Source organism: Diadema antillarum, unplaced genomic scaffold (genome assembly GCF_040938485.1).
Source record: "Diadema antillarum isolate AM-2024a unplaced genomic scaffold, OU_Dant_1.0 seq00000919_RagTag, whole genome shotgun sequence".
Taxonomy (NCBI): Eukaryota; Metazoa; Echinodermata; class Echinoidea; order Diadematoida; family Diadematidae; genus Diadema; species Diadema antillarum.
In genome coordinates, this window is record NW_027271771.1 from 410,087 (window position 1) to 432,500 (window position 22,414).

The 22,414-nt window shown below is 38.1% G+C and overlaps 1 protein-coding gene across 1 annotated transcript in view; it reads right to left on the minus strand.

Annotated features, from left to right (window-relative positions):
- Positions 1-22,163: 22,163 nt before the first annotated feature.
- Positions 22,164-22,414, minus strand: part of LOC139741309 (leucine-rich repeat and coiled-coil domain-containing protein 1-like) — a 34,849-nt gene continuing 34,598 nt past the window's right edge. Inside the window, exon 23 of the mRNA XM_071651896.1 lies at positions 22,164-22,286. Within this exon, the coding sequence (XP_071507997.1) occupies positions 22,164-22,286 (123 nt within the window). The remainder of the gene's footprint in view (positions 22,287-22,414) is intronic.

Sequence of the window (22,414 nt, forward strand, 5' to 3'; positions counted from 1 at the left end):
TAGCTTCATGTCTTGAATTATGTCTACTGATGTGGACATCAAAAATGAAAACAAAAAGTCCACTTTATGAATCTTCTACAAGTAGGTCACAATGGCAGAAGCATACTGTACTTTTTTCTCTTTTTTATTTTCTTTATCACATTAATATATTAGTTTTGTAACACATTGTGTCAAACTAAGGATGATTCTGATCAAAAAGTTGACTAATCGATCAAAATGTTACTGTAAAAGCTGTTATTTTTGCAAGAGCTTAATTTTCACGAATTTCGCGAATCACTGTTGGGCCGCAAATTTAACAGCATGTGAAAATATCACCACATGCTAGGGTATTAGAGCACTTACAATGGCCTCAGTGTCAAATTGCATGAACAACATCTCGCCAAAACGTATGTGACCTCCTCATTTGTAAAAATATCTGTACATGAAAATATCAACTTTTCCAGTATTTTGCACTGCTTGTCAATGCCTTATATTTGACAAACTTTCCATCTGCTGAGCAATGTGGAGACTGATTTCAATATTCATCATTTTATTCCTCTGATTTATATGTGAGTCTCAACACATGGTTTATAAACACATTGTGTGGCACTGAATTTGAGCAAGGAGGTACTAGGCGAGCCTAGTACCTCCTTGATTTGAGTAAATAGCAGGGTGTTTTGCATAGCAGTGCATTTTCTGAAAGGAAACACTCAAACATGATTACTGGTATCATAAGTGAGTTTACTGTTTCAGTTCATTTTTCCAAAGGTTTTATTATTTCAAAGGTATGTTGAATAATATGACAATGAAGTAAGGTTTGTTATTTCGAAGGGTCATTTATCCGAAAATGAAATAGTGTTTGTTATTCTGAAGGTTTGTTAATCTGAAAATAAAATGAGATAAGTTATTCTGAAGGTTTATTTGTATGCACCATCATTTCATTTTAGAATTAATGAGCCGTATATAATTTTTTTGGTAATGAACCATCAGCATGAAGAGTTTTATTTCATTTTTCATATCAATAAATCTTTGGAATAGCAAACTTCATTTTGTTTTTGGATCAACACACCTTTGGAATAATTAACATAACTCGAGTTTACAGGGTTACATTAGCTACATTTCTGTTTTTTGAAACCCCCACCATGCGCTGCCAAATAGTGCTACTTTCTGATTCCAGACTGGAACCGCCTTAAAAGTTTGAATCTTCTGAGGTGACCATCCAGAAGTGTGATGGATCTGAAATGGGAATTGATTGTGAATACAACAAGATGAAGTATTTCCACAATATTCCCATTCCCACATCTTGATGTGTCAATATCAGCTACCACACAGTGTGAAAGTTTGTGATTGTGGCCCTGGTTTGTTTGTGTTTTTGAAATGAAATGAGAAGGAGCAAGTAATAGCAGTAAAATGAATTGCATCAGTTTAACGTTCTGCACATTTGTTATATAACTGCAGGTCGTGAGCAGACCAGAGACGAAATCAGACGAAGGAAGTCGAGTGGACGTGGATGCGGCTGCTGCACAGATGGCGTTCCTGTGATGTGTTGGCGGCGGGATTCGAAGAGGACATGAAAGGGACGGGGGAAGGAAGGGGAAAAATAGCTCTGGCCCAGGCGAGGGGAGAAAAAAAAGGAAGGACAGCTGTTTTTCCAATTCCCAACGCCTCCTTGTGCTGAGGAGGGGGTGGGGACCGCGACGCGACGACAACGAGGGAAGCTGTGATGCGTCGGTTATGAATGATGGTAGAAGTGGGAGATCATGATGCGTAATGAAAATTGATCGCCGGTCTTTGACATTTCCTGTCGGGGGAGGGGCCACGGTGGAGAGGAACAGAACGAATGAAAGATAGAGGGAGTGAAATAGACTGTGGGAGAGGGAAGAGTAGGAAGAAGAGTGAAATAGTTTTATACAGAGAGAGATGGAGGGAGGGAGGGAGGGAGAGAGAGAGAGAAGAGAGAGGTAAGTAGTTCAGTGACATCTGTGCACACCACTTTGCCCTGGTAAACCTTTTAAAGCAGACAACCAGGGCTTGTATTTCATGGTCTTCCAAATATTTGATGTGTCAGTACACCTCTGTGACATCTTTCTACTTGACTTAACTTCACAATCTTGTGCTTGGAAGTACAATCGCCACTACTTAGTCGAGATGACTTTGGAAAGAAACCTTTGTCTCAATTAACCCTTTTTGTGCCAGTGAGTTAAACATGCACAAATTTTACAAACATATCAATGAACAAAAATAAATACAGCATGCAGGGGGTTAAGCAACTCCCCTGATAGAAGTGGATCAAAACATTTAGTCTCCTGTTTGGTCACACAGTTTGGACCTGCATATGACACTGTAACTCAATATCACTTTTTACAAAGTAACCTCCAAGCATTCACTGAAGACAAAGTTTAAATCATTTCTCAAAGCAAAGTTTATCTTGGTGAACTTGTAACAAGTTCTTGGTTGCATAATTTGTCCAATCAATTGTTAGTACCACGGGTACGCATAACACATAAAATTTTAATTGAATACAGCATCATTGTGCTGATTGTTCTACAGCTACATTCCTACATGTAGCTCTGTCAGGCAAGCCATTATGTGGCTGGCTATAGTTAATGAGAGGCCACAGTGGCTTCATCGTGCTGGTAGATTACATGAGACACTGCCCAGCAATAAATCCTAAACTGTGGTCTGAATAATCCTTCATGCACTTAATTTCTATGACCAGGGAAAGGATTCAATCCTACACATATTGATTCTTATATTTCCGTAAAATAAATGCATCCAAAGTTTCTAGTTGTGCAAATATATGATGACAAATGCATCATGTTGAACTGATACCCCATCCCTCCTGAAGTGATATTAAAAAGGAATGGCCTTGGTAATGTTGCCATGATTTTTTTGCCCATGAAAGCAGTATTCCCATGTAATCAAGAACAATAATAATTCAGTTCTTTTGGAGCATGCTTGAGATAAGTTCATTTTTTATATATCTCTCTTTCACATCTTTTTTCTCTTTCAGGATATGAAACATTGATATTTTAGCTCTTTTTTACTAATAACAAGGATGATGCAATAGTTTGTGGCATCCTGTCAAATCTGTCTGTTTCTATTAAATAGCAAGGAGTTGCAAAATTCATTGAGGTGTTTTTGGAGGATGGATTCTTTGTATGGCAGATATTGCAACTGTTTGATTGTATCATTGACCAAAAATGTATGCCTCCCTTTTGGAAAATCTTCTGACATACTGTTAAAAATATGTTTTGTGATCAAACATTGAATGTTTAGAAAGTTTAAATAAAAACAAGTTATGTGTATGCAATCTCTTTGGCCGAGTTTTGCTTGAAAGTGTTGGTGGTGTTTTCCCTCGACTGTAACATAGGGATGCCAGTTTTCAACCAAAAAAAACTTCAGACCCTGGTAGTATCACAGTTCAGGCCCTTTCATGTACAAAGTGGCTTTACCCGTTGAGAACAAGCTGAATTTTGCTACAACACGCATTTCCTATAGATGCTTGCCCGAGTATACTAGGGACTCATCATCAACAGGTTAATGAAGATGTGTTTCAAGCCCCCTGTATCATTCTGACTGGCATCCCTGTGAAACAATCTGAATGTGTGAATGAGGCTTAGATGTGGGTGAAAAGAGTCTAGAATGATGTGAACAAGGCTAGAGTTTGAAAGATACATGATATCTAGAAGGGGTGGAGTATATGAAATGAGAATAATTCTATGTCATCATACAGTCTAATCTCAGTTATCCACCCATGTTGGGACTGACTGTCATCCCGAGAATAGATATGGCCAGGTAAGCCAGATGTGCTTAACCCACTGAAGACAAAGCCCAAGTATACTTGGGCAGGGGTCTATGGGTAAGGCATGTTGTAGCAAAATCAGTCTGTCCTCTGCTACTTGAATTTTATCATTTGCCTCATATTAGTAAGCCAAAATAATGATGAATATGAAATAAATGTAGGATTCCTGCATTTCTCACCATAATGTTGTGCACAGTCTGAGTGAGATTAGAAAATAGAACAGTTTGCAGAGACTCCAACCAAAAGCATCTCATAACCTGGAAATTCCCCTGCCTGGACTCCCAGCTGGTGACTCTGATCACACGCTCACATATAGTGCACATCATAAGCACAAAACATGATGTCTTGCATGGCTCGGATCCAGGGCAAGCTCTTTGTTTTAGATAATCAGTGGTGCTCTCGTAGCCTTATTTTTATTTTTATTATTTTGTTTTTTTTGCTTGAAAAACCTCAACTTTAAGTGGTAGAAAATACGTCTGTAGTGGTAAAATATACACACAACTAGATCGGAAGAAATTCAAGCTCGAGCAGGAAGAGTTGGGAGTCTCTGAAGTTTAAGGAGAGATAGTGATGAAATTTTGTCAGTGATGTGACTGCAAGGTATTCAGCAAAGCACCTCCCCCCTCGATAATTGCCACTACAAACACACCCACCCGCACACATTATACAAATTAAGAATGTGTTGTACCCTTTTAAGTGCAATGACACTACAGATGTCTTTGTGTGATTTTCACCAAGCAAAAATAGATTTCACAAAGACTTTTATTTCTGTTTGGTTCATCCTTTACTCTTTCTGTCCTCAGTGTCCATAGAGGCAGCATGTTTCAAGATGAAATATTTAAATTCCAGATGACTTTTCAACCCTTCTATGTTTATCCAATCTTCACATTATATCCAAGAGCCCTAAGAGCACAAGGCCTCTGAAGTCCCACGCTCCATCCCTCTGATTTTTTTAATTGAATTTTCTGTTGTTTGTCCTTAGGGCTCACTCAAACAAACCTTATTCAAGTAAAGTCTGATAATGTGCCCACCTTTTATGTCTGAAGATGGCATTCCTTCAGCCACCAAACATCACGCTATGAGAGACTATGTTTTCTGATGCAGGTGGAAAAGTCAATTAATTCATGTCCTTGTAGGGAATAGATGGAAAAACACTTTTCTCAATGCAAGGCTCTTTGTGAAGTACAATTCCCCGTGATGGGTTTCCGCAGGTATCAGACATCTACTTGGTAGTGATCTACTTTTCAGCAATTGACTATCCAGATCTTCTTATTCTTTTCATTTTTTAAGAAAGAAAGCCTCAGTTAAAATTCACAAGGATGAAAACAGGAACTTTGTAATGAAATAATGGTATTGTTGTGATACAGTCAAACTCGTCCGAAATGGCAAGTCAAGGGAAACGGCAAAAGTGAACTTTTTGACAAATGATCACTCAAGGCAGGTGCCAAGTTGCAAACCTTTTGAGAAAATTCAAGAAAGTTAATTGCAAAGACTCATTATGAAATGAGACATAAATCAGCTTCTAGTTATTACTGTAAAATCAGAAATTATCACATTCATAAAACTTTGGAAAATCTTGCAAGGAGCCAAAAGTAGGCGAAAGTAAAATACACTCAGAAAATACACAATGCGTTGAATACCAGTGGTGATTTGCATAAGTTTCCTGCTTCAAATGTCGGTTTTACAATTTGTACTTGATCCCAACAAATAATCTCCTCATTATCACCTATTCTCATCTTGTAAGGGTTAGTCCTCATTGTATGGTTCAAGTATTGATAATACCAGCTCGACGTTTTCTTTTGGCATTGTCTTCTGGCCATACCGACTAAAAGTTATTAACGCTGTTGTCATAAGAAAGAGATCCAATGTGTTATTTCATCAATTATGGTCTTTCAGCTATGGAAAATTAGAGGCTGGTGTATTTCACCCAAGGTACACCCTATACATTTCAGCAACAATGACCATACTTTACTTTTTCTCTCCTTTTTTTTTTTGGTATATATATATATATATATATATATATATATATATATATATATATACATATATATATATATATATATCTGGTCTCTGGTTTCATCATTCATTTGCTTGATAGTGACAAAATCTTATGGCGCTATTATATAAAGTTCTGTACCTGTAAAGCTTCTTTCTTGTTTGTTTGAGTTGTCATTTCTTTTTCTTTCCTTTTTTTTTTTGGGGGGGGGGGGGGTCAATGTAGCAATTGTTTTGCAATGATATAATGAAATTCATCATTTATATCTTATTCCTGTGTGTATATCCATTTTGCATCTCCCACGATGCACTGCGGAAAACTTGATTTAGAGCCGGATCGGTGAGATACGATGCTTCCAACAGTTGATACTCGCTCTGGGTGTTGCCCGACATCTTTTTTCCTTTTCCTTTGGTGGGTCATAAATGTTATCAGGATGGGAGCATCTCTCGGAATGTGATCTAAAGGTAGGCCTTCCCTGGGGAGAATTATCTTAAGACCAGGGCAGTGGCATGTACAGTATAGTCATGAATGATTTATAGGTCGGAAAACTGTCCGGTTCTTGGGTGTCTCTCTATACCTGGACGTGGCATCGTAAGAAGGAATTGAGAAAAACATGGGGTATCCGATGGACAATTCAATCCCTGCATCATTTGGGAGCTCTGCCTCCAATGGACACAGCATCAATTTGTCATTTATAGATATCTCTCCCCTGGTATCACTCTTGTTCTCAGTACTTTTTCTCCCCCCCCCCCCCCCCACCCTTCTTTTCATATATTCATCGGTTGATCTCCCTCTCTATTTCTTTCTCTTTCTTTCTGTCTCTTCCCCTCTTTCTGTAGTATTTATTTTTTCACTCTTGTTTATTCATTTCTCTTTCCCTCTCTCTCCCCCTCGTACTCATTTCTCTCTGTCCATCTCTCACTCATTCTTTCTTTTTCTTTCTTCCTCTTATAGTAGGCTCCTATTTCTCTCTCTTTATTTTATTTCAGCTTCTCTGTCTGTCTGTCTGTCTGTCTCACACTTTATTTTTGTTTGTTTCTCCCTCTTTTTGTATTATTTTTTCCTCTCTCTTTTATTCATTTCTTTGTGTCAGTTTGGCTCTCTCCCACATTCTTTCTTTCTATATCTTACTGTTTCTGTTTCGTTTTCCTTCTTCTCTTTCCCTCTTTATCTTTCTGCCTCTTTCCATTACTTTCTTTCTCTCCTTCTCTCCATTTGTCACGTCTGTTCCTTTTTCTTCTTTCATCTTTACTGTACAACTCTACATCCCATCTTTATTATCAGTCAATTCTCAGTCAGATGTTGGAGGTAAATATCACATATACATCTCATCTGATGGATTGTTTGATGATTGAATACTTAAAGGTGCATGGTCCTGGCGTTTTAGTCAAATGCGTATGCGGGCGCACGGCGCAAGTTTCCTATAGAGACCTACGCTATCGACTCCTCTTTAGCGCTTACGCTTTGGCCCACTTCCCCAAGTCCGAAGAAGTCCGATTCACTGTAGTCAGTGGTCCGATCACAGTTCAGCTCATGATTTGCCTGAGGGGGATGACAGCTTTAGCAAACTTCTTTTGTGATGTCATAATAACAAGCACATATGCACGCACCCTGGCATTACTACAGACTGCGCGATGCACAGAGAAGACAACGAAGGCAACGTTACTTAGCAACACCGACGCACTTTACTCTTGATGACAGCTCAACTTTGGTAATCTTCGTATCAATGCTAACGGTGAACGGCAGTATCATCAACAGCACCCTCTACACTACCGGGACTATGCCCCTTTAAGAAATTATTTCTTAAAGGTTACACAAAAAAATGTGATTGTCATACAAGAGTGATAGATACAGTTTGAGGTCCCATGATTTAGTAGTTCACAACGGATGGTTATCCATTTTTTAATTTCACGTGCTGCATTAGGATTTTCTTAGACCTACTGATGCCTTTACTTGTTATTGTCAAAAAGCCTGGAAGTTGTTTTTATGATTGTTACAAAAACGAATTAAATTATTTAGGAAAGAAAAACAATTTATAGAGAGGGAGAAAAAAAATGGAAAATTGCAAATCCATATTTCAAAGTTACAAGCCTCTGTTGTCTGGCTTCTACATTTCATGTGATGAGAATCCAGAACTACATGTATGCTTTGAATGTCATTTTAAAAACAAGATTATTTTTCTCTGTCCTTTTATTTCCTCTGTACTCAAGCATAATACAAAGTGAAGGTAGCTACTTGGAGTAATTCCCTGTCACAGTAAAAAGATGAGGAGATCAATTGATATTTCACAGGTAGCAGTTGATGTATAAGGAAGTATAATCTCATGTTTTATTTGATATAGTTCTCCTGCTGTTCCTCTGCCTGTCATTCCAAATATCTATTTCACACATTTGCTTTCAAATCATCGTCGAGTAACATCTTGGTTGTACGTCCCATATTGTTTTGGGAATACCACCCTGGCACAAATCTTACTGGTTATGAGTTAAGAGAATGATGTGGATACAGTTTTTGCCTGCGTGAAGCTATCGTGAGGAGCCAAGATTTGCGAAAGTGTTTGTCCATAAAATGCACTGAATGCCAGTGGTGATTTGCGGAAGTTTAAAGGACAAGTTCACCTTCATATACATAAGGACTAAGAGAATGCAGCAACATTAGTAGAACACATCAGTGAAAGTTTGAGGACAATTGGGCAATCCATTCAAAAGTAATGAATTTATGAGTTTTCAATGCTGCCATTGCTGGATGAGAAGACTACTACAGCTCGTGATATCACATGCGTAGAACAGTATAAAGAATATATATAAAAGATTCAACATATTTTCAGTTTTCTTGCATAAAAAAGAGCACTTAACTTGTCTCTTTCAGAAGGCAGGGGGAATAATATTACCATTAACAATATGAAAGCAGTGAGTTGAGGGAATGTGTACTTTTTGCTAAATATAGAATTTTGTGGAATTCTCTTTGTTTTCCTTGTATCGTTCTACACATGTGACTTCATACACTGTAGTAGTCTTCTCGTCCAGCAGTGACTGTGCAGAAATTTTAAAAATGTATAAATTTTGAACGGTTTGTCCGATTTTCCTCCGATTTTCACTATTTCCACTAATATTGCAGCAGTCTCTCAATCCACATGTATATGAAGGTGGACTTTTCCTTTAATGCCGTGAGAGAGGCAGTTGTCTCCAATATGTGAAAGTTTCATCATGCCTGGAATGCTTCTGGTTTTACAGTACATAGCTTCTGTCTTGCTACAAGTGTGATGTGAGAAGATTTCAATCATGATTGTTTCAGCGCCATCTGTGGGATCATTTCGAAACTGTCTAACGGTTGATCACAGTGGCTAGTATTTTCGTCAAATTTTCTATGTGCTTGTAAATATCTGTAAATAAATTGTATTATAATGTAAATAGCACCAGTCTGCAAGAATCTTCAGTCTATTGAAGGAGGCAGACTTAATCAGAAGAAGAAGAAGAAGAAGAGAATTTATCTTGCTCTTGTATGCTGATGTCTCACTGCAATCTCTGATGATGCGAACTTCATGTATGATGAGATGCAGGCTACCTGGCATGATAGCAGTACTGTCAGGAATCCTGTCATTATCAGGGCCATTATGATTATTGATGAGCAACTTACCTTAACCTATGACATTCCTGGGAATGTGGGCAACGACCTGTTTGGGGCCATTAATCATAACACTGATACCATCATCTTATTTTCTTCTTCTTCTTCTTCTTCTTGTGTGTGCGAGTGTGTGTTTATATGCATGCATGTATGTGAGGGAGTTTGTGCGTGTGCCTTGACACCAATGATACCTCGTGTTTGATCCTCTGGAGTTGTCCCGCTAGTGATGAAATGTGTACCAGGACTTTAGCGAGCTTTGGCAACAAGTAAAGAATGTGATATAGACTGTATATGAGAAATTTATTCACTGGCAGGGACTACTACTAGTAATGTACCACTATGCATTATTACATAATAATTGCAATCACAAATATTCAGTGCCCTAACTATAGTAGAGCAAACCTGGGGGGTGTTTCATCAACGTTTGTCAGTGCTGACAACTTGAATCACCATAGTAACAGTCAGTGACCAGATCATCTCAGCCAATCAAAACCAAGGATTTTGCTGAAATTGTCAGCGCTGACAACTGACAAACATTGATGAAACACCCCCCTGATTCTTAGCTCTAAAGCGACAGGACATAAGGCCTACAGTTGTTACATTTGTGAAAATGATGTGTATGTCAGGGTTCAAAGATTATGAAATCAAATTTAATGATTCTGTTCTTTCCTGTTGAAGTTATCCACTGATGTCAGACATACAACTGTATGTTACATTGATTGGAAATTACTCCTTAGAATGTGGCAGATTGAATTTCAAGAAGATTTTTGCTTGGTTTACATTGCAAATATACAACAAAGTGTGTTGGATAAAGCCTGATGTACTAGGACTGACAAGTCACTCCTTGCTGCATGTTTTCTATATGTGTGTGTATGTCTGTGTGTGTGTGTGCGTGTGTGTGTGTGTTTGTATGTGTGATTGCTTTTGAGTTTGTGTATTTGTTTGTTTGTCTGTTTATTTGCATCAAATTCCACACTTCACCAGACAATTTCATCAAGAGAAAACCAAGTTTGGATCTGGATTTACCCACTCAGTGCATTTCCATCATGTTGATGTGAATTGATGTGTCTGTGCGTGTTGGCAATATATATTTATATCTATATCCATATCTACATCTATATATATATATATATATATATATATATATATATATATATATATATATGTACGTATGTATAGTGATATATACATACATATATATATATATATATATATATATATATATATATATATATATATGTATATATATATATATATATATATATATATATATATATATATATATATATATATATATAGTATAGGTATGTATTGAATCCTGACATTCTTACATATAATTGTAAACTCATCTGTCCCTCTTTACCTATATGTGTCTTGCCTATCTATCCATCTATCTATTTATTTATTTATCTATCTATCTATCTATCTATCTATCTATCTATCTATCTATCAATCTATCTATCTATCTATCATTCTGTCTTCCTATCTATATCCCAATGTATCTATCTTTATATCTATCTTTTTTTCTCTCTCCTGCCTCCCTCTTCTACGTAGCTCCTTCACAAATTGATCTAGATACAGCCTTCGGCAATGGAAGTCGCTGTGGAATTCTGTGAACTGCAGACATGTACTTTGACACATTGTTATCTTTGTGAATGTTATCAAGGTTATGTGAAGGCATGTAGTATCCTAGGGCCTGAATATGTTCACGTGTCTGTTAAACCACATAAATAGGATTATAGAGCAGTAAACAGAGACAGACAGGCAGACAGACAGACAGGCATAAAAGATGGTGATAAGAGACTTCTCCCCAACACCAAATTAAGTATGTTTTGCCCCATTTGCTGGTTGATAGAAAGTTATATGATATTAATTATATACATTGTATAACACATTTATTACCTCCGCCAAGGGGGGAGGTTATGTTTTCGTTACTGTTGGTTTGTTTGTTAGTTCGTTCGTTAGTTCGTTCGTTTGTCCGTGTGCAAAATAACTCAAAAAGTAGGTAACGGATTGGGATGAAACTTGCACGAAAGGTTTAGACTGACACAAGTAAGAAGCGATTAACTTTTGGTAGTGATCTGATAATTTTGGGAGAATTTATGAAGGATTTTTGATATTTTGGCAGGTAGGGTCAATGAACTTGGGAGTTCAGGCTGCGCGTATTTGAGGTTTGCATGCACGCACTAAGGTGCGCGCTCTAGTTACTGCTGGGCCGAGGCGCGCTGTGCAGCTGAGGGTTTATGACGTAACAAAGGCTTCTATATTGGGAAATCGGGCAATTTTTCAGCATGTATAGACCTATGGGTGGAAATCACTAATCTCTATGGAAGAGCCCAAAGAGCTTTCCCCAGTGGTAGAGAGGACAAAAAATCTCTTTGGGAAGAGCAAGATCATCGGTGGAAAGTAATTTCATATGTCTTTGTATTATGATTTTTACAGAAAAGATGTATATGTATGTGTGTGTATATATATATAGATAGATAAATAGATAGATAGATAGATAGATATTTGGTGTGTGTGTGTGTTTGTTTTAAAATTTCAGGGTGTTATTCTGCAAAATTACCATTATGTGAGAGAGGCCAGGTAGTATCTAGATTTAAGCTGACAATGAACAGTTATTCCTTTTGTATGTGCTGTGACAGTCATGCCAAGAATCATTTTTTTTTCTTCTATTTTCAGCTTCCTGCCATGAAAAAAAAAAAAGATTATTATTTATTTATTTTTTTTTTTTTTGGGGGGGGGGAGGATATAATGGGTAATCTAGCCAAACATTGTGAAAAAATAAAATTAGTCATTTCTGTCTCCCAATCCTCAAATCATGTTACCCTCTGCAGTTCACTTCCTATGCAGTAACAATGAGAAAAGATTCAAGCACAATCTTTCATTTTCTCTCTCTCCTTCATTGGTCCACAGAGAAGTAAAGATAAACTTTCCACTTTAGTGCAATTTGAGTTTCAAAACTGGAGCTTTTGATTATGTAGTTTTTATTTCTCTCATCTTTCAATATCTCTATCAGTCTATCTGCAGAGCTATTTATATATATAACACTTCTTTATACTATGTATGTCTTTCTTTGTCCAAAGTTATTTGCTGAATTAAACATTGGCATTGTTAGTGGTTTGTGTAGGATTTGGAGTATGCATGCTGAATCTGGCATTTCCGGGAGTCATTTTGGCGCCCCTCCATGAAATGCATTCGTGAAGAATGAAGAGGAATGTACTGCAATGTGCAATGTAATCATGACAGGCTGGTGTGAGTTAATTTGGTGAAATGTACCAAACAAAGATGGAGATAGACAAAGAATGGGAGGCAAGTACAGTATGAGAAATCAGAGTCCTCGGGGAAAGGGTGTTTAACCTGGTGAAGTGGTCCCACCTCACATCCAACTGGACCCCATGGAAGACCAGCTATTGCAGCTGAATATGGGTTATCCAGCCATCTTCTCAGATAGAAAATTAACAAACAGAATATTAAAAAAAAAAAAAATAAAACAAATCAGAGAGAAAGACAGAGATTTGAGTCTTAATAAAACACATAAGAAGGAAGAAAAGTTCTGGCTTGGTGGTGGTATGAGTGCAATGCTTGTTATATTGTCTATGTCTTGTTGCATAAAACTTCGGTCTGGTCAGTGCTATATATATTACCTTGTAGCACTGAGGGTGAAGTAAAACGGTCTTATGGCTGATGGAAAGTGCTAAGATGTGTGGTGTGTGTGATGATGAGCTCCAGTTGCGGAACTCAAATTGCACTAAAGTGGAAAGTTTATTTACGTTCTGCCAAGCAACAGCGTATAATCTTACCCCTGGTTCAGCAGTTCATGTTTGTTTAGAATTCTGTGACCCGTTCCCTATCCGTCATTCGGACGATTTCATGTCCTATTTAGTCATCTGTCGACGGACGGCCAGAAAAAGCCTGGATCAGGAGGTCATGTGACCTACCGTGATATCAATCCTTGAGATCATATGAAACAGCAAAGACATAGTATCATCCGTTTTTACCTTGCCTTTGAGTCCCGTCATGGGTCTGTAATTGCATGGGCTCTATTATGGTTGCAAGCAATAGGCCTATCGCCAGTTAGTGACATGTGAAACTGTGAAAGTCATAACTTTTTGATTAGGATGACATCTCTACCATTTTTTGTCTGATTTTACTCTCTCTCTTTATCAAAATCAGTTTAAGAATGGCATGGAATTTGAGTTTAAGTGTCTTACTATTCTAGCACATTATAGGTGTATCCATTGACATTCCTCTTCTCATAAACATGCCAGGTAACAGAGAGTCATTTGGTGGTGGTGTACATTTGTATGATATATTTTTTTTAATGATGAGTACATCCCTCTCTTTCAACTAAATCATTTTCAACTCATTCTGCCCTTCCCCCTCCAACAATTGCCTTCCACCCATAATCTGTCTCCCACTATTCTCTTTTCCCCTCTTTCTTCTTCTCTACCTCCCTTTCTCCCCCTTTCTCTCTATCTTTTCCTCTCTTTTTTCTTTCTTTCCTCCCTTCTCTCTCTCTGAATTGACATCTCTCTTCTGTCATTTTTTTAGCTCATTATTCTTTCAAATGTCTGTCTTCTATGTCTTTTTACCCCATCTTCTCATTTAAACTCTCCTTCCCTCCCCTTCTATTCCCTCCACTCTCCTCCCCCTCCTTCTCATTTCCATTCCCTCCCGGTCCCCTTCATCTCCCCCATTTGCCCCTCCCCCTTCCTTCCTCTCCCCTTTCCTTCCCTTCTCCTCCCCTCCCTTCCACTTCCTCCCCTCCCCATCCTCTTCCCTTACCCCTCCCCACCACACCCCATCCCAAAGATGATTCTCGGCCAAATTTAACATTCTTTCTCTAGTGAAATGACTTTCCCTTCTCTATGACAGAGACATGACAATGCAGATGATGACTTCATCAAATTGACAAAACAACAAAACATTATGCAAAATATAATTTATACTTGTTGCATTGTGTTGTCAACATGATAAGTTATCTACACAGGTCATCTTCGTTTCATTGATGTGCCACAGAAGTTATTAATGAAGTTAAGTTGAAAATTTGTCACGACAAAACTGGAGTAGGAAAGGATTTCTTCTGTGATGGTTGCACTATTCACAGCAGAACAAAAAAAAATGAAAACACTGTAGCTTACTCTATGACATTTCCATGTAATCGGACGCTGCATCAGCAAATGCATTCGTGATTAGAATTGATTTCCCATTATTTGCTACATGGCATCCATCCGGTAATTGCTGTATCTTTAGAGCAATTTACCGCTGATGTGCCTTGAACAGGAAACATTAGTGAAGAAAATTTCCTGATTCCCATCATTCGATCAAGGATAATGATACACGTCCACTGTTACATTCAATCAATGCAATTTAAATGAGTGGAAAGAAAAAGAAGATTACATTGAATGTCTTCAGATTGGAAGCAGAAATCTTCAATAATGGAATAAATGTAGAAAGAGGAGGTAGGGGAAATGAAGGAAGAAGAGGAAGAAGACGAGAAGTAGAAGAAGGAAAAGACAACGTAAAACAAATTGCAAACTATTTGCATGCAAATCTGCATATCGTGATATCATACCCCTTTTCTTGTTGAATCCCTGGTGAACTGGCATAATTATTCAGAATCAAATCAGGGTGGTAATACTTTTTTTGAGCTTTTCATGAGTGATGAAGCCAATATTATTACATCCTCTTGTGTTTCTTCTTTTAAATCTTGAATTGAATTATCTGCATTTGTCATGTCCACAAGTGAATAAACTCATTTTTTTAAAAGTAGCATCGATTTGAAAAGTGACATGTAGTATTCATTTATAAAGTCTGAACATACTGTAAAACCAGAAATTTATGTGTGAATGAAACTCACAAATTTTGCAAGAAGGCAAAATTCGCCAAAATAAAATGCACACAAGTTTGTTTGTTTTTCTACACACTTCGTTAAATGTCAGTGGCAATGCACGAAAGTTTAATTTCGCGAATGTTTCTGGTTTTACAGAATGTACAGTATTGTATTATGCTTTGCTTTTTGTTTTTCTTCCTCAATCAGTGCCTACCAGACAAAAAGCAGAAAGAAAATTAATATTTAACCCGTTGAGGACGGACTGATTTTGCTACAACACACATTTTCCATAGACACCTGCCCGAGTATACTCCGGACTCGTCCTCAACGGGTTAATGATAATAATGATGGCAATACTTTGGGTCCCAGTTCCATCAATTCTTACCTGAAATGAAAGTGTTCTGCCAGGATAAATTTCTTTTCTGAACAGGCTCACGATTTTAGGGGAAAATGTCAAGAGTCTCTGCAGGTGGCAAAGTTTCACAGCAATGTCAAATCTCTCCCCCCCCCCCCCCCCCCCCCCCCCCATAAAAAGAAAGCCTGGTCAATGACACATGTTGTGCACATGTTTACACACTAGGAGATGCTTGTGATGCTTACCGCCTCCAAAAGTCTTGGGGCTATTGTTTGACTGCCAGCTAAGTTCTGAATGTAAACATGCTCATTGCTGCGAGGCGGTGTGATGATTGTATAAATGCATACTGCCATGATTTTTCTCTCTTTCTTCGACACGAATCAAAACAAAAAGAAATGCACATTGTACACGTTGAAGGAAGCTGCCAGTCTACAAGACTTGCAGAGCTTAGCTTTCATTGCATTGGTATGAATAATGCATCTTACACTGAAAGGTTTTATGCACACTTTCAGACAAATTTGATCTATCTCCCCTACACCTGCTTGAAAATCACACACACACACACACACAAATTAAAAAAATAAGGATGATCAGAACACAATGTACCACAATACAATCTGTTTCAGGTGAATGACACAAACTTTTTTTTTTTCTCTCTCTCTCTCTCTCGGTTTTTTTTTTTTTCCAAGTTCACTCTTCGTACAGCTATCCAAATTGTAGTGTTTGGCAGTCATGGTCTGTGGTGGAATTTCTTTCTTTTAGCTTTCCATTGTTCTTATTAGCCAAAATCTGTGTGTCCTTCTTTTGTGATCAAGAATTGATCAAAATTTCTGTCAAGCCAAGATGTGCACTATATTTTTCTAATCTCAAGTAGTCATGCATAATGTTCTGTACTGACTTGCATCTGATTTCATTCAAGAATTTTTTTCACCAAGGCAAAATTATGCACTTGATTGTCGGCACCGACATTTCCTTGTAAATTTGAATGTGTGGAAGAAACATAATGGAGGAAACATAACTGCAATAGCATACACTCCAATGCATCAAAGATGGAAGGAAAAAACAAAATCATCACACAAAAATGCATACATGCTGACACACACACACAGACAAGTATACAAACATATACACACACACAAACACAAATCACTTGTATTAATAGCCAGCTGTCCGTTCACTTGGTGAAATACATAACATGCATTCATTTCATAATTTGAGGCAAAACAATCATATGAATCAGGCTCTGTTTTGTTTTTGTTTTATGAAAAAAATAGATCTTTCATTTCATGGAACATTTCAAAGTGTACAAAGGTTACAGCAAAGAACTAGATGTGGGTTTTACCACTCTCTGGCTCTAAAATTGCATAGATAATACCAAGATAAATACAAATGTTAAAATACAAGCATATATTAAAGGTAGGGAATCCCATTTGCGCGCCTTAAATGAAGAGCTGTATAAATACAGTGGTATGTTGAAGAGAGTATCATTTTAGAAACTCCCATAAAGTATTGAAAGTGGAAGGTAACATTTAGTACATTTTTTTGACCGTTAGATTTTGAATTGAATTGTTTTCGGGGCTCACCGTAAATTCCAGTACATTACTAGGCTACCTTTGCAGACCCATGTACTGCATGTGTGTCCATCATGTATATTTTGTGAAGAAAGTTCATCAACACTTACAAACATTTCTATATACATTCTTGCCACACACTCTATATGTTATTACATCAGCTCTTGTACTTTTAGATTTGTGTTTATAGATCACAAATACAGAAGAATGCAACAAAAAGGCTTAAGTGTGGCTGACACACAGAACTACTGAGTACTGTAAACGTGGAAATTTTCGCGGTACATTAATTTTCGCGGATTTCGCGCTACGTTCGGCTAGCGCGAATTCAAAAACGCGCGAATATATCTTCGCAATTTTCTATGCACATTTTGAACGGCCTGAATTGCGTGCGCTTCGTCGATGATACTGCTACGTAGTACAGACATGTTTACGCATTATAGCAGTATCATCGCACGCACCGCACGCACCGAGCCCATGGCCGATTGGTGTGCTACATCTCCGCGACTACAGTACTAGTACTACAGTACATGTATCGAGTAAAATACGTGTACAGTGTACTACGTAGTTGAGCGCTTGTACTCACACTCGCGCCGCTCGCTACGTCGCTTTCACACGCTGGCATCGCTGGATGAAAACAGCGACTGTGTATTAGCCCGCTGCGGAGCGCGAATTTAAGAGCCCGCGAATATGTTTTCGAGCCGCTCAGCGCGAAAAATTAATCGCGCGAAAATATTGACGTTTACAGTAGTTGAGCTTTGTGCATTATTCAAATTTTAGATAACTGTTGACTTCCAAATTTCTAAGCAGTGGCCTAAGCAAGTCCCCTGAGGTTCATATTTACTGTTTTGCTGCATTTTGGGAGGTCTGTAAAAGGTATCCCCTACCTTTAACGGATGATCAAAGCCTATCTCACACAGGTCTTCAATCTGTGCGTTGCATATGGACGGAGTGTAGGTAACTATCAACAGTTCCCTGTAAGAGAAAGGTCACTGTCACCATGCTTTGTCAGTGGTAATAGTGACTTTCTTGCAGAAAGCCAGTGTTAAAGCAGCATAAAGTGGAAAAACACATGGAGAATTTGAGAATTGATGTGATTATAATTATACATTGTAATAATAATCATCATCATCATAATGATGATGATAATAATAATAATAAGTAGTAGTAGTAATAGTAGCATCATCAACATTAACATTGCTGTGACTTTTTTTCCTCTTTTTTTTTTGAAGGAAAATGAAATGAGTACATTAGATTTATCAACAGAAGCCTGGACGAGTAAGACTACTCATCCGCACAAACGCACTTTGGGAGAAAGGAAACAAAATATGAGCTCTACGCAGGACTCTGTAGGCTGCACTCCAGGGTGACTGTTAAGCAATCAATCAAAGGGTGCTGATGATACAACTGGGTCCTCTCCCCTAGGACCCTCCCTGGAAGATGGGGAAGGGATCAAATCTCACCAGGAAGTAACGTTTCTTTACCCTTGGATGAAGAAAGGCCTTGCCCTCTTAGTGGAGTACCTCAGTAGAGCGCAACAACAAGCTGTGTTCCCTCTCCCTTCTTGTATTTTCTTCCAGTCCTTTCTTTTTTATGTTGTACTCTCTCATCTTCAAACCGACAAGGAAGAACACTTCATGTGTCATCCACATGGTAGAGAGTGAAAGCCTATACCTTTGTTCACCTGCAAGGTATGGAGGGGCAATTCTGGCCAATCAGAAGTGTATGTGTGTCGTTTTTATTTTGCTTTGTTGTAATGTAGCCACACTCTGAAATTCTCCCGACAAGTGGCCAACCAATCTGAACTGATGCTGCTTGATGTATGGTAGCCTTTCTGTGACCGGCCAACGAGTACTAAAGAACATTCAAATCTCTGGCTGATTTTGGGATCAACACCCAATAATCAAATAATTTCAGTATTCGTATAAAATCAAGTGGATAAATATATATCTTCTTACGGATAATATGTATATATATATAAATATACATATATATATATATTTTTTTTTTTTTTTGGGGGGGGGTGGGTCATAGTTCCTAATGGAATGCAAACCTTTAATGAGAATTACAAATATCTCTACAATTATCAATGGCCTGAATTTACTTAAGTTAATTAAGAATCTTTTGGAATCCCATTTTCTTTGCTCATTTTTCCACTAATAAGAATCTTTTCAGCGGATGCAAATGATTTTGTCTCTCAGTCCAAATAACTATATATCTGGCGTACAGGCCCAGGCCTGTACACATCTCATTCTCAAAACCATACGTTGCTGTCAACTTTCAAAATTCACAAATGGGTCCTACAAAACACTCTCACTGTTGGAGCAAAGGTTTATGCATCCAGTTAAGTCTGAAAAGGAGGCTATATCACCTTCCACTCCAAGCAAGGTGCTGTGGGGTGACCTTTCTACACTACTAGACATGACAGACAGGTTCACAAAATGAGGACCTCTGATAACCACTGAAGGAGTGTCACGGTGGGACCTCCACAAGTTTTACATTTCCTGAATAACTGCACAACTCCTGCGCAGGTGAACGACACTTCCACAAGAGTAGAGGAGCTGTGTTCCCATAAACACATGTTCTCCTTATTTTACACTCCTGACTGACAGTGAGTTTTCAATCTCACTTCTGTTCAAGCATACGGCAGTGTTTAACCCATTGAGGACAGATTTATTTTGCTATAACACACATTTTCCATAGACACCTGCCTGAGTATTCTCAGGACTCGTCTTCAACAGGTTAAGAATAAACCTGCAGAATTCAGATCAAATAATGAAAAGCAAGCTGAAGATATCCCTGTTAATTTTTACCTCCTTAAAAGAAAAAAGACAATTTGATCAATTTGGATAACAGTAGAAATATAACTCTTATTGCAACTGTTGATATTTTCTGCATAGAGTGGTAAACTCTTGAGTGTAACATTTTACAAAGGCAACAGACAGATCATTGACAAGGGTAGTGATGAGAAGTAGGCTTAATGGAGCCTATTAAAACTCCTTGGTATGTATGTCAAAACAGTCAATCCAGGTGAGCAAAGTAATGTCTTTCTGAGCAACAAGAGTCTCACCTTACAACACTGAAAGATAACCTGAAGCATTTGACTCAATGTGAAAGAGCTGAGATGCTTTTCTCTCTCACCCATGAATCAATGACGAGTTCATGTTAAACTCTGACATGTTTTCCTCTTATTCCTCCTGCCATCTTCTACCATAATTCAAGCATGAAAGTATAAAGTATCTTTCTGCAATTTCATGTGAACTACATGTATGTGCATGAGCATTTTTGTGACACGTGTTTGTGTGATTGAATGTGTGTGTGTGTGTGTGTGTGTGTGTGTGTGTGTATGTGTGTGCTTGTGTTGCATCTGTCCTATGTAAATATGTTACTATTATACTTCTTGTTAATATGTTTAAAACTTTAGTATGTTTTGTTTTATATGTTACCATTCATTATTCTTAATGCTGTATCCTTTTGTAAACTGTCAAATGTTTAATGAATTGGTTAAATAAACTTGAACTCGAACTTGATGCATTGAGTAAATAGTGCAAAGAAGACAAATACTTCAGAACTCTATAATATCAACATTGCATCACGTCATCTAGTACATTCTCCAGGTCTGCTCAGAGAACCAGCAGAGTAAACACTTCAAGAATAATGACGTCTGTGATGAGGTTATCACCATTATTGCACAATCAGTTTCTGCCTCCTTTCCATTCAAGGTCAGCTGTATACAAACACTATGTGCATTCGCATTGAAGATGAAATACTGCAAATCATTAAAGGTTGGTAGAAGCTTAAATCTCCTATTGTATGATCTCCCCAACTGAAGAAAGTTTTCTGACTTACTGCAGTATTTCACGTGGTATTTTGAGAATACATGCCAAAGTATAGTAATATCAAGGGTGGGATTTCAAACTTTACATGAGACACATGCAATATTTGAGTGTGAATCAGGTCAAGAAATACCATCGATCGTACAGCGATTAGCTTCTCCAGGGTTCGAAATTGGCGATGGTCCGCTGGCCATTGGCCACCCAAAATCATGTCGGACTAGCTAAAAATCATAAAATTCTGAAGTTACTAGTCCGTCTGGCTAGCCAAAATATTGCTTCAGTGTCAAAATTGATTCTAAGTAGTCCTCCTGGCTAGTTAAAAAAAAAAGTTAAGTGCGACCCCTGTTCTCATGTGCTCCAACGCGTTTCCCGTGTTTTCCCCCAGAGGAGATATGCACCTGCACAGTGCTTATCACAAATACGGTATTTCATAGATGAGAATGGCATCAACTGAATTACCACACCATCTATTACTGTGGTATTTCCCCAATGTGAGCAGAGCCAGCAATTTAATACCTCAGCAATTCAATTGTGAATGCACCTACTGATGTACAATGTACTGTCATAGATTACATTACATGTCATATATGAAATAGCTTACTGTAAAACGAGGATTTTAATTTCGCCAATTTCGCGAGCGCCAAGATTTGCAAAATCAAAATGCATGCGAAAGTTCTTGTCTACACTATATGCATTGAAAGCCAGTGGCAATTTGTGAAAATTTCATGCCGTGAAAAAGGCCGTCGGTTCCAATTCATGCCGCGAATATATCATGTTTTACAGTATTATTTCAGCACCAAGTGCTGCATCAATCTCTGGAATGGATAAACTCAAGTCTGTTTTCCAGGTTTTTCAAACTCCTTATCAAGTATAACAGATTGATACATTGTACATAGGGCTTACAAAATGAAGTGGACTTAGAATATAAACCGGCTTACAAACTAAAGCGGACTTACATAAGCCATTGGCTGCACTCTCTGAGCTTGGTGTGGGTGTGGTATGGACCTGACTCCATGGGTCAACACTGAACATCTTTTATCTTGAATCTTAAGCCAAATCTGTACCCATCATTATATGGAGCACTGGCAGTACTGTCAATTGAACAGGTGTAGACAGATCAGATAAATCAGCCATGGGGGGAACACATGATTACAGGATGCCGGCATGTCATCCCAGATCTTGGAGCTCAGAGAAGGCCTGCGTCAGTCTGCGCACCTTCTCCTCCATGAGCCTCTTCTGGGCGGCCGTCTCCGATAGCAACTGCCTCATCTCCTCCTCCACATCCGCGACCTGGGATGGAAACAGGGCAGAATTTCATCTGGAGAGTCATCACTCTTACATTGTATGTTGCCAGGCACTTGTATGAATTATGCATACCAGTAATATGCTGATTTCTTAAAGGGGAAATCCAGTCCAAA